Below are 15,700 nucleotides of genomic sequence, written 5' to 3'. Positions count from 1 at the left end.
ATTTCTTCAGAACTGCTTGTGGCTTAGGTTGGTTTATCTTTTCTCTCTCTCCTTCTCACCTTCTCTTCCTGTCTCCAGGGAAGTGAAAAAAAGAACTGAGGAGGAGGACAGCAAATCCATCGCCAACCTGAGTGGGACCAGTTCCAAAAAGTCAGCCCAGATGAAGAATTGTTGCAGTGGTTAAAGACCAAATGGCTTTGGCCTGTGAAGTCGTCATTCCAGCTTACTAAATCCGCGTGTCTTGTTTGGTTCTTTGCTGAGTGGTGCATACTCCTGACACAGTCCTGCAGAGGGTATAGCCTGGGAAGTCAGAACCATGCTCTTGGGTCTGTCCGCAACCTTGACTCCTTTCTGTATCTCAATGAGCGATTTGGACCTTCAGGTTAAATAGACTTGTCCTGTCCTTACAGAGCCTTGAAATATCATGGGTATGTGTTTGAATGCAGTTTAAAAAAATCACATGCTCAGATCAAAGCTTTAGAAGAAACTCAGTGGCCTAATCAGATTCATGTGATAGCTGACATTGTCATAACCTAGGACAATGCTCACCTAAAATGTTTGATACTAGAGTACTAGTAAAAGGGAGTTCTCATCCTAGCCTTGCCGTTAACCAGCCTTGTGATCTTGGACATGTCGCCAGCCTATGTTGGATCTGTTTCTTCATCTGCAAAGCATGCAGCTTATCCTCAAAGGCCCTGCAGGCCTTGGTGCCTCTCAGAGTCTCTGAAATTTCAAGCACCAGGGAAAAGAGCACAAGGACCCACAGTTCCTAAAGAACTCTTAGTTATTCCTGAGGTTTTTTTTTTATTATCAGAATATTGGTCTTTCTCTCTTCTGAAATAAGAACAGAATTTAATTAAGAAAAAATGGAATGTTTTAGGTTCCAGTGGAAACTGAAAAATTTATTTTTATACTTATAAAGGAAATATATTTGTTGTATATTTAAAGAAGGTATTTTATAACGTTGCAAATGTATAAAGTCCGCGGTTTACAAAGTGTTAAAATTCTAATGGAAACATGTAAGTACAATGCCTAGAAAAGTGGTCTCTCTTTGCTTAAAAATGCATACCAGCCAGTGGTTGCCAGGAGCTGAGGAAAGAGAGGAACTGAGAGTGACAGTTAATGGGTATGTCTTCGAGTTAGAATGGTAATGGTAATGATCACATAACTTTTTAAATGAAGTAAAGGCCACTGAACTGTATACTTCAAAAGTGTAAATTTTACAGTGTGTGAATTACTCTATTTCACTTTAAAATATTAGCACTTAGAATGATTCCACATTTGGCCATATGAACATATTCATGCCTATTTCAAGCATTCCCCTGGTTTCAACGTGTAATCTGCCAAATAATGCAAATCCTCTAACTCCCCAGTTGCAGATGATGTTCTCCGTAAGTGTCCTGGAGGCTCACGTCCAAGACCAGATGGCTCCATCAGTTTGGTTTCTGAGGAGAGCAGTCGATGGTGATGGTGGAGTCGGAGTGTGTGCAGGAAAGACTGATGGCACGCAAGCCAGGAAAGAGAGTGGCTGGGCTCAACTCAGGTTGACCAAACCATAGCATTTGGTCTTTCATTTTACATGATAAGCGACTCATCATTTTCAATGGCCTGCATGGTCTTACTCTCTTTCTAGAGCCTGCACTACCTCCCCAGACATCCTCACTGAAATGTCTCTGAGAGCCAGTGACATTGCCTTTCAGTGACCTGAAGCAATCAAGTTGTTCATAAGATATTTGAACTTACATTTGTTCCTATGGATACAGCTTGCTGAAAAACTCAAATAATGAATATTATTTATTATATAAGTTAACATTTCTTTAGGTTCAATTAAAGCAATTTCATATAGCAGCCTTTTTCCTTTTATGATTTTTATCATCAAACTTTAAATCACTTAAGCCTCGATTTTTATAAATGGAAAGTGACCAAGATACATTACACACAACGATTATAAATAACCACAACACTGGCTTTTAAAAGTGTGACCTCTCCTTACTGAAATATTTTGTATTTTTATTATTGAAAAGTTGACTCTACCCCTCAGTAACTCTGCCATGAACTCCTGTTCCTTGTTTTGTTTGGTTCCAGTAAAAAATAGATGTTTGCCCAAAAAGAATGCCATGCTTATAGAGCATTGTCAAAATAAACATGAGAGTGTGGGAGCCTGGCTATATATATATATATATATATATATATATACACACATACACACATATTATAAATATATTTGTGGCAAGGTGAAACAATTGCTGTCTGCCTCAGGCATCTTTTGAACCCAGATTAGATCGGATCTGATATTTATGTGTTGCTATATGGAACACATGTTTGGGTTTTGGTGCCATTGCTCAAAACTGTAATAGTATAAGGTTGTTGTTGTTTTTTTTTTTTTTTTTTTTTTTTTGACAGGCAGAGTGGACAGTGAGAGAGAGAGACAGAGAGAAAGGTCTTCCTTTGCCGTTGGTTCACCCTCCAATGGCCGCCGTGGCCTGCGTGCTGCGGCCGGCGCACCGCGCTGATCAGATGGCAGGAGCCAAGTGCTTATCCTGGTCTCCCATGGGGTGCAGGGCCCAAGCACTTGGGCCATCCTCCACTGCACTCCCAGGCCACAGCAGAGAGCTGGCCTGGAAGAGGGGCAACCGGGACAGAATCCGGCGCCCCGACTGGGACTAGAACCCGGTGTGCCGGCGCCGCAAGGCGGAGGATTAGCAAGGCGGAGGATTAGCCTGTTGAGCCACAGCGCCGGCAAGGTTTTTTTTTTTTTTTAATATTTACTTATTTATTTGAAAGGCAGAGTTACAGAGAGGCAGAGGCGGAGAGAGGTCTTCCGTCTGCAGGTTCACTCTCCAGATGGTAGAAATGGCCTGAGCTGCACCGATCTGAAGCCAGGAGCCAGGAGCCAGGAGCTTTTCTGGGTTGCCCACATGGGTGCAGGGACCCAAGTCTCTGGGCCATCTTCTACTGCTTTCCCAGGCCATAGCAGAGAGCTGGATCAGAAGTGGAGCAGCCAGGACTTGAACCAGCACCCATATGGGATGCTGACACTGCAGGCAGGAGCTTTACTCACTATACCAAAGCCGCTGGCCTCAATAGTCTAAGTTTTATCCTATTACCTTTATTTATTTCCTCCGAAGTGTTTCTTTATATATTTGTCTTATAATATGTAAATAAGAGTGTATCTTTAATACAGAAGTATTACCGTAGTATCCACCTCCACAGTGTACTACCAGTGCACCCAAATTGATTAGCAGATTTCATAGAGGGCTTTGATGGATAAACTAATCAATGTTAACTGCTTGAACCTGGATAAATATTTGGCCCTGAAATCCAGAATTATAGCTCTGGTTAGCAATCTTGTTTAAAGAAAAACTACTTAAAGCTCTTAGCTGCATTGCAGGGAATCATGATTATTACCCACATTTTTACATCAAAGAGACCTCAGATTAAAGTGTGTTTTTGATAAGGACAAAAATATTTAATGCTTTTATCATAGACTTTATTTGAAATATTTGCATATTCCTATGGAAGTAACTCACCTTGTCTCTATTTTTCCTTTGAGAGATTTTAAAATTGCAATTATACTACTTTCCTTTTTTGTGTATCCTGACACATTGGATAATATTTTAATTTCATTATAGAAAATAATGTTGGATAAGGAGACATTTTTCACTGTTAACTTCAAGCCCTGTGCATTTTCATAATTTATTTTTCCATGTGCTGCTTTATATGACGTATGTGACATTTGATTATTTAATACTAGACATGATTTGCATAAACCCAAGTTGCACGGCTGTACTGCCGATGATAAAATTGAGGTTAAAGATAAAGATTTATTTTCATATTTGACTTCAGAATGATAGTTTTTGTGGGCTTTTATTGTATGTGTATATAAGAAATTTCCTATGTGTATATTAAGTAGGCCTCTGAGTATTGAATAATTGTTTTATGATTTTGATTTATATGGTTTACATTTTCGTAGTATAGGCCATATTTCGTTTATACTGTTTATTTCTCTTCAACCCATTAATAATTATACGATAAAGTATAATTTTATAGCAATGCAAATGTCTAAGGAACTACAAATATTTTATGCCTTGTAAATCCAATAAAGCGTGCTTCCATTGGCCTTTGGGGTGTTTCCTTCAGCTTTACTGCAGAGATCCCTGAAGTAATTTTAATTCTAGGTTGTGTGTGCATGAAACTTGTCTTTCCAGGCCATGGCAGCCAGCTGCTAGGAGAGACGAATGACCATGTTGTGCAGCCCTGTGGCGCAGCAGTCACCTTAGCCGACAGGGCAGCAGGTGCACCAGCTTGAAGCATGAGAGCCGCGAATAGTGAGGCTCTTTGCTGGAGAATTTCAGGATGTGCTCTGGCCATCCTCGCGATTTCTGACAGATGAGGTGCTTTCTCTGACACGAACCTCCATCCCCCCACCTCCCACACTGCCGAGCTAACTCCTCCAGCACTTTCCCTAAACCCCCAAACTTGAACGAGGCTGCCTGCTCTGACTTTTGCAGTACTCTTTAAATTTACATCATCCTTGTTGCCCTTGTACAAGTTTCGTTAGACCATGTGTCCCTTGCCCATACCTACCTTGTCTACTGCTACTTCTCTTCTGTCCTGCAGTGTTTAGTACTTTAACACTACATTGCTGAGTAGATGAACAAAGAATTAACTGGTTAAATAAGGCAGGCATTGCTGAGATGTTCTATAGACATACACAAACACAGACACAATAACCATGGAAAATAAATATAAACAGAGACACACAGACACAATAATCATGGAAAGTAGACATTTTTAGTGATTATTTATGCATTTTATCTTATTTGAAAGGCAGAGCAACAGAGGCAGAATCTTCCATCCACTCCTTCACTCCTCAAATGCCTGCAACAACCAGGACTTTGGGGCCAAAGCCAGGAGCCTGGAACTCCATCTAGGTCACCCACTTGGGTGGTAGGGGCCCAAGTACTGAGCCATCACCTGCTGCCTACCAGGATGTGTTAGCAGGAAACTGAATTGGAAGCAGGGTAACCAGGACTCGAACCCAGGTGCTCCAGTATGGAAGCAGGCATCCCAAGCAGCAGCTTAGCTTGCTGTGCCATGACACCTGCCCCATAGGCAGCACATTTTAATGTCATATAGGTTCGCCCTCAGCCTGCCTGGATTTGATCCTGGCCTCATACCCACTGGTACAGTAAGTGTTGGCAAGGGTCTGTAAGCCTCTGTGAACCCTAGCTTCTTCATTTGCGAAATAAGAAAAAATACTAGTGGCTTTATAAAGTTGTTATGAGGATTATGAGTCAGTGTATATAAGGGACTTGGAATAGTACCTGACACTTCTACCATTTTGATCAATTAGGAAAAAAAAGTTTTGAAATACCATTGGTGGCAAGGGCCTCAATCAGGACTCTGGTCCTGCCTTCAGTGAGTAACAACTCCAGAAGTTTGCCAGGTTGCCTTGTATAGAGGCTGGGGCATTGAAAAGAATCCTGATGTATCAATGGACACAATTTAACCAAAAGTGAGAACCTGAGAGTTAGAAGGGAAAAATGTGAATGGAATAATTAGCTTCTCCATTTATTAATGGTTGGTGGAATCCAGTGATTGAAGGTGGGTGGGAAGATGACACACTTGGTTCAGCAGTTGAATCACTGCTTGGGATGCTGCTATCCTTATCAGAGTGCCAGGGTTGAGCCCCAGGTACTCCACTTCCAATGCAGCTTCCTGCTCATGCACTGCAGGTGATGGTTCAAAGTGCTTTGGTCTCTGCCTCCCACATGGGAAACCTGGATTGAGTTCCTGGCTCCTGGCTTTAGCCTGGCCCAGCCTTGCTGCCTAGCTGTTGTGAATATTTGTCCATTCACTGGTTTGCTCCCCAAATGGTTGTGACATCTGGGCCATTGCTGGGGCTAGGCCAGGCCAAAGACAGGAGTCATGTAGTTCTCTCACATAGGTGGCAGGGGTCAAAGCACTTGGGCCAATTTTCACTGCCTTTCCCGAATGTATTAGCAGAGAGCTGGATTGGAAGTGGAACAGCTGGGACTCCAATCAGCACTCCAGTATAGGATGCTGGTGTTACAAACTTCAGCTTCACCCCCGAGTGACAATGCTGACACCTAATGTTCTACCATTTACTGTTAATCTCTTCATGGTCGGTCATTCCAGAAATGGGTATTTTACCCTTTACATGAAATCCAAAAGTTTCTTCACAGGGTATCTAAAGCTGTCTGTAGTGCTGCTCCTGCCGGCCTCCAGGTGATTAAATCAGTAGTTACTCAGACCAGCTGTGTCCGGTGCACTATTCTGCCCCGTGGGAAGGCAGCCTGTCAGTGAGACTACACCCTGGTGGAGGTCAACAACAAAGTTGCATACAAGCAGAGAAGGTCCACATCTGCCTTCTCCCGCCTTTCTCCATCCTAAAGTTGACATTCAGGTGCAGGAAACTTCCTCAAACGTGCCATTCTGTTGCTCACCACCAACCTTTTACTCAGTAAAAATCTGCATTCTGCCTGATTCACTGATGTCCACTCAAGTTTGCCCAGCTCCACATGCTGCACAGCTCAGTTTGGGCCATATCGTCCCAGCAGCTCTGCCCAAGCCCAAAGTCTGAGCTACACACTCTCTTCCATGCAGAGCTGTCCCCAGTGCCCAGCACAGCACTTCATCAGACCTGCTTGTCATAATCACCTTATCATGTGTCTGGCATGTCACATGATCTGGCATGTCCCATGAAACTTGACTGGGGGATAAGTTACCCCCACCCCAGACAAACACTCCAGGAGGCTCAACAATTCTGATCCTTCATGGTCAAGAACTTGAGTTTTCCATGACACTGACCTCAATAAACGGCATAAGGTTGTAAAGGAAGTGAATGGTGTTGAAAACTGTTTCCAAAATATTTTTTAAAATTCCATGAGAATAGCAGTATTTATGCTGCTTTATTGGCACGTCAAGCTACAAGATCTGATGATATTCAGAAGCAATGGGTGGCAGGCCTATTAATGGCTGATCTGTACGGTGATCTGCCCTCAAGGAGACCCAACAGGCCAGTCCACTGCAGTGGCTTTCAATGTGGTAAGTCTGGGCTTCAGCAGAAGTCAGCTTGTGAAGAGCCCTGGCAGCTCTGCCAAGAGTTGGGTCACTGGAAATGGACCTGCCCTGGAGTCGAAGGATGCCCAGGTCAGAGCCACAGATCTTATTGGCCCCAAGCTGAAAAGCCCTTCACTCAGCCCAACTTCCAAAGTGACCACTGCAGCTGAGGGGATGGTCAAGTAGGGTCAGCAACATTGCAGGCAGAACTGTAAATTTCTTGTTAGAGATGCCCCCTGCCTTTACCTGGCCAGCTCTCCTCCCAGGCCAGCCAAGTAATGAAAGTCAACAGAGTGCCTTCCCCTAGGAGGTTCACACCTCCCTTAGGATATACGCCATGTGAAGAGATAGATAGGTCTGGGCCTCTTAACTTACAAGGCCTAAAGCCCACCAGATTATTATCAAGCCCCTTCTATCAGGTTCTATTTGCCTCTCAATCAGAAAACTTAATTGTAGCTTAGACAACACCTTTCTTAGCTCCTCTAATAATGACTCTGTCCTTTGTTCTAGACCCTGTCTAGTACACTTGGGCCTCATTCCTTTGTAATCATAACCTCTACTCTACCACCAATGGCTCTACTCCCAACCTATGTGTACTGATGGTCCTCTTCCCCACTTAATGCTGTATAATTGTTCAGACCTGGTAAATGCCACTCTTAGGATCATTGGTTACTATCCTCACCCTGTCTTTTATGACCTTGTCTAAATATGATCAGAGTCGGGGAACTTGGAAGGCTTCCATAGCCTTGGCAACTCATGACGACAGCCTAGGGTGGTTACTGGTGCCATAAACTAGAGTGTCAATTTGTTGGGTCAACAACAGGAGCCACTGTGCGCTTGCTCCTGATGTGGGATCTCTGTCCTTAATGTACTGTACATTTTGATTTAATGCTATAACTAGTACTCAAACAGTATGTTTCACTTTGTGTTTCTATGTGGGTGCAAACTGTTGAAATCTTTACTTAATATATACTAAATTGATCTTCTTTATATAAGCAGAATTGAAAATTAATTTTAATGTGAATGGAAGGGGAGAGGGAGCGGGAGAGGGGAGGGTTGCGGGTGGGAGGGAAATTATGGGAAGGGGAAGCCATTGTAATCCATAAGCTGTATACTGGAAATTTATATTCATTAAATAAAAGTTTAAAAAAAAAAAAAAAAAGAAAAGTGTTGTGGAAGCAAAAAAAAAAAAAGATCTGATGATAGGTCAGATGCCCTTTGACATAGTGATGAAAGTAAACTTTGTTTCAAGACATCGAAAGCAATACAATGTGAATTGTAAATACTTGGGATTTCTGTTGGTGACATGGTCTCAGGTACAGATAATACTGTCAGAGTTTATTATCAGCATTTTATGGTAGATGCTAAATTTCAGATAGAACTCAGTGAAAATAAACCTACAACTTTCCCATCCAAGATGGAAATACAGATTTTCATCTCTATAGACCCAATGGGCCTGTGAGGCCAAGTTAAAAATCCCTACCCTGAGTGAGGAACATATACTATGCTTAAACTGCAAACACAGTATAATGGGATGATAATCTAATGTAATAGTCAAAATTGCAAGCTTGACTTAGCAGTATTGTCATCCTCCCCCAGCTCAGGCCTATCTCAGCCTGGAAGCTCACTGGGGACCGTGGATGTGAACTGCTCACCCCATTCTTGATCTGTAGCTACTGACAGTTTCTTGAAAGCTTTAAGTAAGAGGATGATGGTGCTAACATCATACATGCTGTTTTATACCACTGCAAGATTAATCTCTTGGATGAAAAAGAGTACACGTGGCCACCAGTCCTTGACCTTCAGATGAATTCAGGAAGGTTAAGCAAAATGTAACCTTTGCTAAAATGTGTGTCAGCCTACATGCTGACTACCTGTGGCTCTGAAACTTGCCTGGTTTAATTAGACCTCCTAGAGTCACAAGCACCAAGAGAGGAAGCAAGAAAAGATACAAAGCCCTCAAAATCAAAACAAAAGTAGGGGCCAGCGCTGTGGCAGCAGCGGGTTAATGCCCTGGGAAGCGCCAGCATCCCATATGAGCGCCGGTTCGAGACCCAGATGCTCCACTTCTGATCCAGCTCTCTTCTATGGCCTGGGAATGCAGTAGAAGATGGGCCAACTCCTTGGGCCCCAGCACTCGCGTGGGAGACCTGGAGGAAGCTCTTGGCTCCTGGCTTCGCATTGGCGCAGCTCCGTTGTGGCCAACTAGGGAGTGAACCAGCGGATGGAAGACCTCTCTCTATCTGCCTCTCCTCTCTCTGTAGCTCTGACTTTCAAATGAATAAATCTTTAAAAAAAAAAAAAGTAAAACAAAGTCATCCAAATGCGAAACATCTATACATTGGCACAGTGTGTGGAAGATCAAGGATAATCTGGTCAAGAATCTGAAATATTGAATGATCTGAATGATTCATAGGTTGAGATGGCATATCCTTTATCGCTTACCTAACACTAGAATGATATGAAGTCCCAACCTGGGGAGAGAGTGAAGGGAGCACCATTTGCAGAGGCTTGCTGGTCCAGCCTGGCAGTGTGGCTCGAGAGAGCTGTCATCACAGCGTGCTGTTGTTCAGTCTTCCTGTCTGAGGACAGAGTGCTCAGGGCAGCCTGACCCAGATTCTTACCTGTCCTTTTCTGGACGTGCGAAGTACTGACAAAGTTCCTCCTTCCCTCTCACGCCCTGCTGCTTAACTCGATGCACCACCTCAAAGCACTGTTTTTACCTTGCCAGTGAGATGGCGGTAGGCCATGGGGACGAAGCAAGAAGGAAAGAAGAGAAGCAGCACCGTGCTGCACGTTTTCCCTGCTGACCACACGGCCAGATGTCCGGTGCTCAGCTCACACCAGAGTCTTCGCATATTTCCCCTCTCTGAAGCCAAAGAGGAATCTGTCACAAAATCAACCAACATGTACAGAGTGTCTCACAAACTCCTAGGAAGCTAAAATCAAACTTTTGCACAGAAATACAGGGGAAAAATTGAAGGGAAAGAGGAGGAGGGAAGAGGGGAGTTGGTGTTCTATGGAACAGAGTTGGGAGACAATAGGTATTTAAATTTCATTTAAAAACATTTCAGTCACGTGGCTATATTTTTGGTAGCTATAGACAAATGGGTCTTCACAACAGTACTTGACATTTTTTTTTTTTTGACAGGCAGAGTGGATAGTGAGAGAGAGAGACAGAGAGAAAGGTCTTCCTTTTTGCCGTTGGTTCACCCTCCAATGGCCGCTGTGGCCGGTGTATCTCGCTGATCCGAAGCCAGGAGCCAGGTGCTTTCTCCTGGTCTCCCATGCGGGTGCAGGGCCCAAGGACTTGAGCCATCCTCCACTGCCTTCCTGGGCCATAGCAGAGAGCTGGCCTGGAAGAGGGGCAACCGGGATAGAATCCGGCGCCCCAACCGGGACTAGAACCTGGTGTGCCGGCGCCGCAAGGCGGAGGATTAGCCTGTTAAGCCACGGCGCCAGCTAGACATTTCTTGACTAATACCACATGGTAGACATTTGTCACTTTCTTTCCTAGCAGCATCTGAATACCCTGTTTCTTTACGGGGAATCCCACGCCACATTAGTGGGAAGCAGAACCCTGTATATCTTAAAGATTTAAAGAGAAGCTTATAGGAACAAACACTGCCTTTTCCTTTACCCTAAGACCTAATGGTAGGTATAAAACTTCGACTTAGCTCATGTGATGCTTCCACTGAGCACCTGGCTCTAATGGAGGATAAAAACTTGAATGGCAGTTATTAAATCACTCACACCACAGTGATGTAGCAGGAGGCAAGTGATGAGAACATCTTTATTTTCATAACAATTTTCATGGTTTCTTATTTACTTGAGAAGCAGAGTTATAGAGAGAGAGAGAGCTTTCATCTTTTGGTTCACTCACAATTGGCTGGGGCTAGGCTAGGCTGGAACTACAGCCAAGTCTTCCTTGTGGGTGGCAGGAGCTCAAGTACTGGGGCCATCCTCCACTGCCTTCCCAGGCATATTAGCATGGAATTGGATTAGAAGTGGAACTGCCAGGGCTGGCGCCGTGGCTCACTAGGCTAATCCTCCACCTGTGGCACCGGCACACAGTGTCTAGTCCCGGTCAGGGCACCGGATTCTGTCCCGGCTGCTCCTCTTCCAGTCTAGCTCTCTGCTGTGCCCTGGAAAGGCAGTGGAGGATGGCCCAGGTCCTTGGGCCCTGCACCCACATGGGAGATCAGGAGGAAGCACCTGGCTTCTGGCTTCGGATCGGCGCAGCGCACCGGCCACAACGCGCCGGCCATAGTGGCCACTTGGGGGGTGAACCAACAGAAAAAGGAAGACCATTCTCTCTGTCTCTCTCTCTCACTGTCTAACTCTGCCTGTCAAATTAAAAAAAAAAAAAAAGAAGTGGAGCTGTCAGGGCACAAACCGGTGCCCCTATGGGATGCCAGCATTGGAAGCAATGGCTTAACCTGCCTAACCTGCTGTTAGAACACTGACCTCTGTAGTGATTTTTATCTATTCAAATGGCATAGATACGGAGGTGGAAATTAACAGAAAGATTTCCCATTCACCCCCCAAATATCCACAACAGATGGGCAGGCCATGTCAAAGCTGGGATCCAGGAGCTCATTCCAGGTCTTCCACATAGGTGGCAGGCACCAAAGTATCTGCTGCCTTCCAGGGTGTAGATTAGCAAAAAGCTGGGATCAGAAGCAAAGTGTGGACTCAAGTCCAAGTGCTCTCATAGAGGATGTATCCCAAGCAGCATCTTAACTACTGTGCCAAATGCCTGCCCCAGTGGGCACTGATTAGACTCCAGCCTCCTTAGGGCCTGGCCTTAGCTGTGTTCTCACCGAGGGTCTAGTTTCCCTTGGTTCTGCTCATCATCTATAACCCAGACTGGATTCTTAGGCCTTCCCACTGATTCTGTGAATTACCTAATCCCTTTGATATTTTCTACTAAAGTTCAAAAATAAAGAATGTAAAGTCCATTTGTCCCTATGCTTTGTTTACATGTGATGTCCCTTAAATTTTAATATCAAAAAGTGAAAATAGTAATTAGATATAATAACACTTATTTTGTCTACTTGATCTGCATTATTTTCTTATTGCTGAACTTACAAATTGCCACAAACGTCTTGACTTAAACCCCCATGGTTATCTTAAAGTCTGAAAGCCAGGAAGACAGAAATGAGCCTTCTGGGTTCCTGTCAAGGTGTTGGCAGGTGGCATCCCTTCTGGAGGCTCTAGAGAACAATCCATTCCTTGTCTTCTCCAGCTTCTAGATGCCGCCTGAGTTCTGCCTATGGCCCTGTCCAGCAATGGGGTCATCCCAACCTGTCATCACATCCCTTCTCCAACTCGCCTGCCTCTTTCTTTGTCTTAGAAGGGCTGTTTGACTACACTGAGATCTAGGCCTAACCAGGTTTTTTTTTAATCTCATATCTGCTGGTCTTTTCATTCCAAGTGAACAGTTACTAAAGACAGGACTCAGGAAAAGTACAAGATACAGAGTCCAGTTGACTTGGACTCTGTTGAGTTGAATCCTAGCTCTCTTCCCCTTATCAAACATAATTCAGTTTATTTTTCAATTAAAAAGTAGTATTATTAAAGAACAAAATTCTGCTTATTGTGTGGAGCAAATAGTCTGTAGACAATGGGTGCTTCATCAATGGGACAGTATCTCAGACTCCAATCCGGATGTCTTGGTTTCCAGAACATTTCCCCTTTGTGAAATGGCCCATTGTTATATACATGATGCAAGAAATCCTAATCAATGTTAATCAATTATTATCTCAGTTTTTAGCTTTCATTACAAGAAAAAATGCATGCTAAAAATAAAACAGTATATTGCTTTTCTTAATCATCGGCTTGGCAAGTTCAAAAAGCTTGATAATAAATTGTGTGGCTAAGTATCTGAGGAAGCAGGCATACTTACAGTTTGGAGTATTAACTTGTATTATCTCTTCGAAGTATCCCTCCCAGTTTAAAGTATACATACACAAAAATCTAGCAGAGTCATTTTTATGGATAGGTGCACACACCCCCAAAATTTACTGTCATCACCATAATATCTATTATAGTTTGGACACATTTTAAAAAGTGAGTTAAATAAATAATAGCACAACTACACAATGAAATATTGTCAATCCATCCAGAAGAATGAACCAACTCTACACATATTGTTTCTAAGGTATACTGTTAAGTGCAAAAGAAAGGTACAGACTGACATGCATCCCATAACATAGTTCATGATGTAAAGAACATGGAATCACACATGTTCATATATGTGTGGGCTATTTCTGGAAGGATACAGAAAAAATTTAAGGGAGGGGAATTAGAGAACTGGGGGACCAGAATGAGAACAAAATTAGCACTCTGTACTCTTTGGAACCTTTTCAGATTTGTTCCTGGTACCTATATTACCTATTTTTAAAAATAAACACAAAAGCAAAAAGAAAGTCCAACCATGCAAAACACGTGTGTCTCAGTGCTGGCACAGCTTCCTCCCTGCCCATCCACTCCTCTGGGGCCCTCTGATCTCTTGAGTCCTCACCTCGGTTCTCCCTCCTGATTCCCACTACCTACCACCAGCCTCTTTGGTTCTGACAGTGCACTTCATAAGGCTCTCTGGATCTTGGGCATGATACGGTGAATACCCTTTGTCTCCATGGAGCTCAGCTTGCTGGGGTCTGCTGACTCCTGGCCATGCCAGGCAGCTCACCAGACAGCTTGCTCCTGATGACTCCAGACACTGCCCATGTAGCAGGGGAAAATGATCTACATGGTTGTCCGTTGTGCATACGTACCTGTGGGGCAGCCTATGCCAACCTTTTACCTTTGATTGGCTTAGGGGATCTTGGCTCTTTTAGTCACTGGTTTCATCCTTGGTTGAGATGTTGGTTCTTTTGTTCACTCATTCACTCAATGTTTGTAAGCAGGAGAATCAGAAGCTAAAGTCCACTGAGATTAGTGTTAGGACTGTGCCTTGAGATCCCTTCTGCCTCTATTTTCCTTTTCTCTAACCCCATGGATAATTTAGATTTCATTATATCCTGATAGCATGAGATTTTAATAATAAAACCTGTTTCTATTGTGTGAATAGTAGCAGCTTCTGGGAGTTGCAGTGACCTTACTTTCACCTTCAGCCTTGGGAAGGACCTCCAAGGTACAACAAAGAGACATTTAGTTTAATGGCCTTTGCAGATGAGCCTTATTTCCCTTGGCTGAGCTTTTTTGAGCCAGTAAAATCCTTATTATTGAGGTTTCTTAGTATTCCAGTTCTCCCAGAGGGCGCCTTGGGAGGAGCAATGAAAGCCTGGAGGCAATTGACCACATTCTATCTCCAACCACCAGGGATATTGGGTGAGGTTAGAAGTGCTGCCAGGAACCCCATCAATATTGAAAATGCCTCTGGCTTGATTAAGCTTCGGAAATGCCTCCATTGATCCTATTCAAATATTTATTGAACACCTACCTCAGACATGGTAGACTAATTGACCTCAGAAAGCCTGGAAGGCGGAAGCGCATGTGAACAGAGGGTGGGAAAGGGAAATTCTTTATGGGGTAACTGACACATGGGCTGGCTCAGCTCCAGCCAGAGAAGGATCTAGCAAGAACAGCAATGAGATCCCAAAACACTGAGAATGGTTCATGGCCTCTGTTATCAGCTAGGCGACCTGACCTGAACTGGAAGCTAAGCAGTAAAGAAAGCCTGTAGGGTAGCTGCAGGTCTGGGCCGTGACCTCCCATGAAGACGCCATCTCCAACAACACAGGAAAAATCATGACAGTTTCTTCAGCTGTCCTATAGAAAGTGTTCTTTTATAAGGCACTGGAAGACTTGGTAGTTACAAGTACAGACCCTGGAGACACCGGGCTCTACCTCTAAGTCTGCTTAACCTGTCTCTGTCTCTTGGTCCAATCTCATAAATGGAGATATGACAGTACCCATAAGTCACGATTGTTTGAGGACTAAGTGAGTCAAGCATTAAGATGAACAGAAGATGTTAAAAACTGTGGCAGGTTTTACCCTACCCACATGACCATATATTCCAAGAAGGGGATTCAGAATTTGTTCTGAATCTTGTACGTGTATGGGTAGTAAGACGATTTCCATGCTGCAAAATACTTTTTTCTTATTTTGTAACTTTGATTTATTCTTTCCACATAGATTTTCGATCTCAGAGAATTCAGACAAATGGAGTTATGTGCTCCATGGTAGCTGTGTCACTGAGTGGAGGTGTGCTCTTTAGACTCAAAGTGGACTCTAGAGTTACTCTCTTAAAGAGTTCTTTATTTATTTATTTGAGAGGAAGAGTTACAGACAGAGAGAGGGGGAGAGAGAGTGGGAAGTTTTCCATATGCTGGTTCACTCCCCAAATGGCCGCAACTTCCAGAGCTGGGCCAGTCTGAAGCCAGGAGCTTCTTCTGGGTCTCCCACATGACTGCAGGGCTCCAAGTACTTGGGTCATCCTACACAGCTTTCCCTGGCCATAAGCAAGGAGCTGGATTGGAAGAAGAGCAGCTGGGACTCGAACCAGCGCCCATATGAAACAAGGTTGGCTTGTCCCCTTTTTCTCCCACCTGCACAATACTTCTTCTCTTCTTAGTTGAGCCTGAATAACTTTTGAATGAATTTTATT

General features: G+C 43.8%; 1 protein-coding gene across 1 annotated transcript in view; it reads left to right on the top strand.

Moving 5' to 3' along the window:
• LOC133771346 (ras and EF-hand domain-containing protein) overlaps nt 1–184 on the top strand; it is an 81,592-nt gene extending 81,408 nt beyond the window's left edge. The window contains exon 17 of the mRNA XM_062207093.1: nt 79–184. Coding sequence (XP_062063077.1) covers nt 79–184 — 106 coding nt within the window. The remainder of the gene's footprint in view (nt 1–78) is intronic.
• The last annotated feature ends 15,516 nt before the right edge of the window (nt 185–15,700 follow it).

Source organism: Lepus europaeus, chromosome 12, assembly GCF_033115175.1.
Source record: "Lepus europaeus isolate LE1 chromosome 12, mLepTim1.pri, whole genome shotgun sequence".
Taxonomy (NCBI): Eukaryota; Metazoa; Chordata; class Mammalia; order Lagomorpha; family Leporidae; genus Lepus; species Lepus europaeus.
This window is presented reverse-complemented; position numbering and strand designations above follow the sequence as displayed.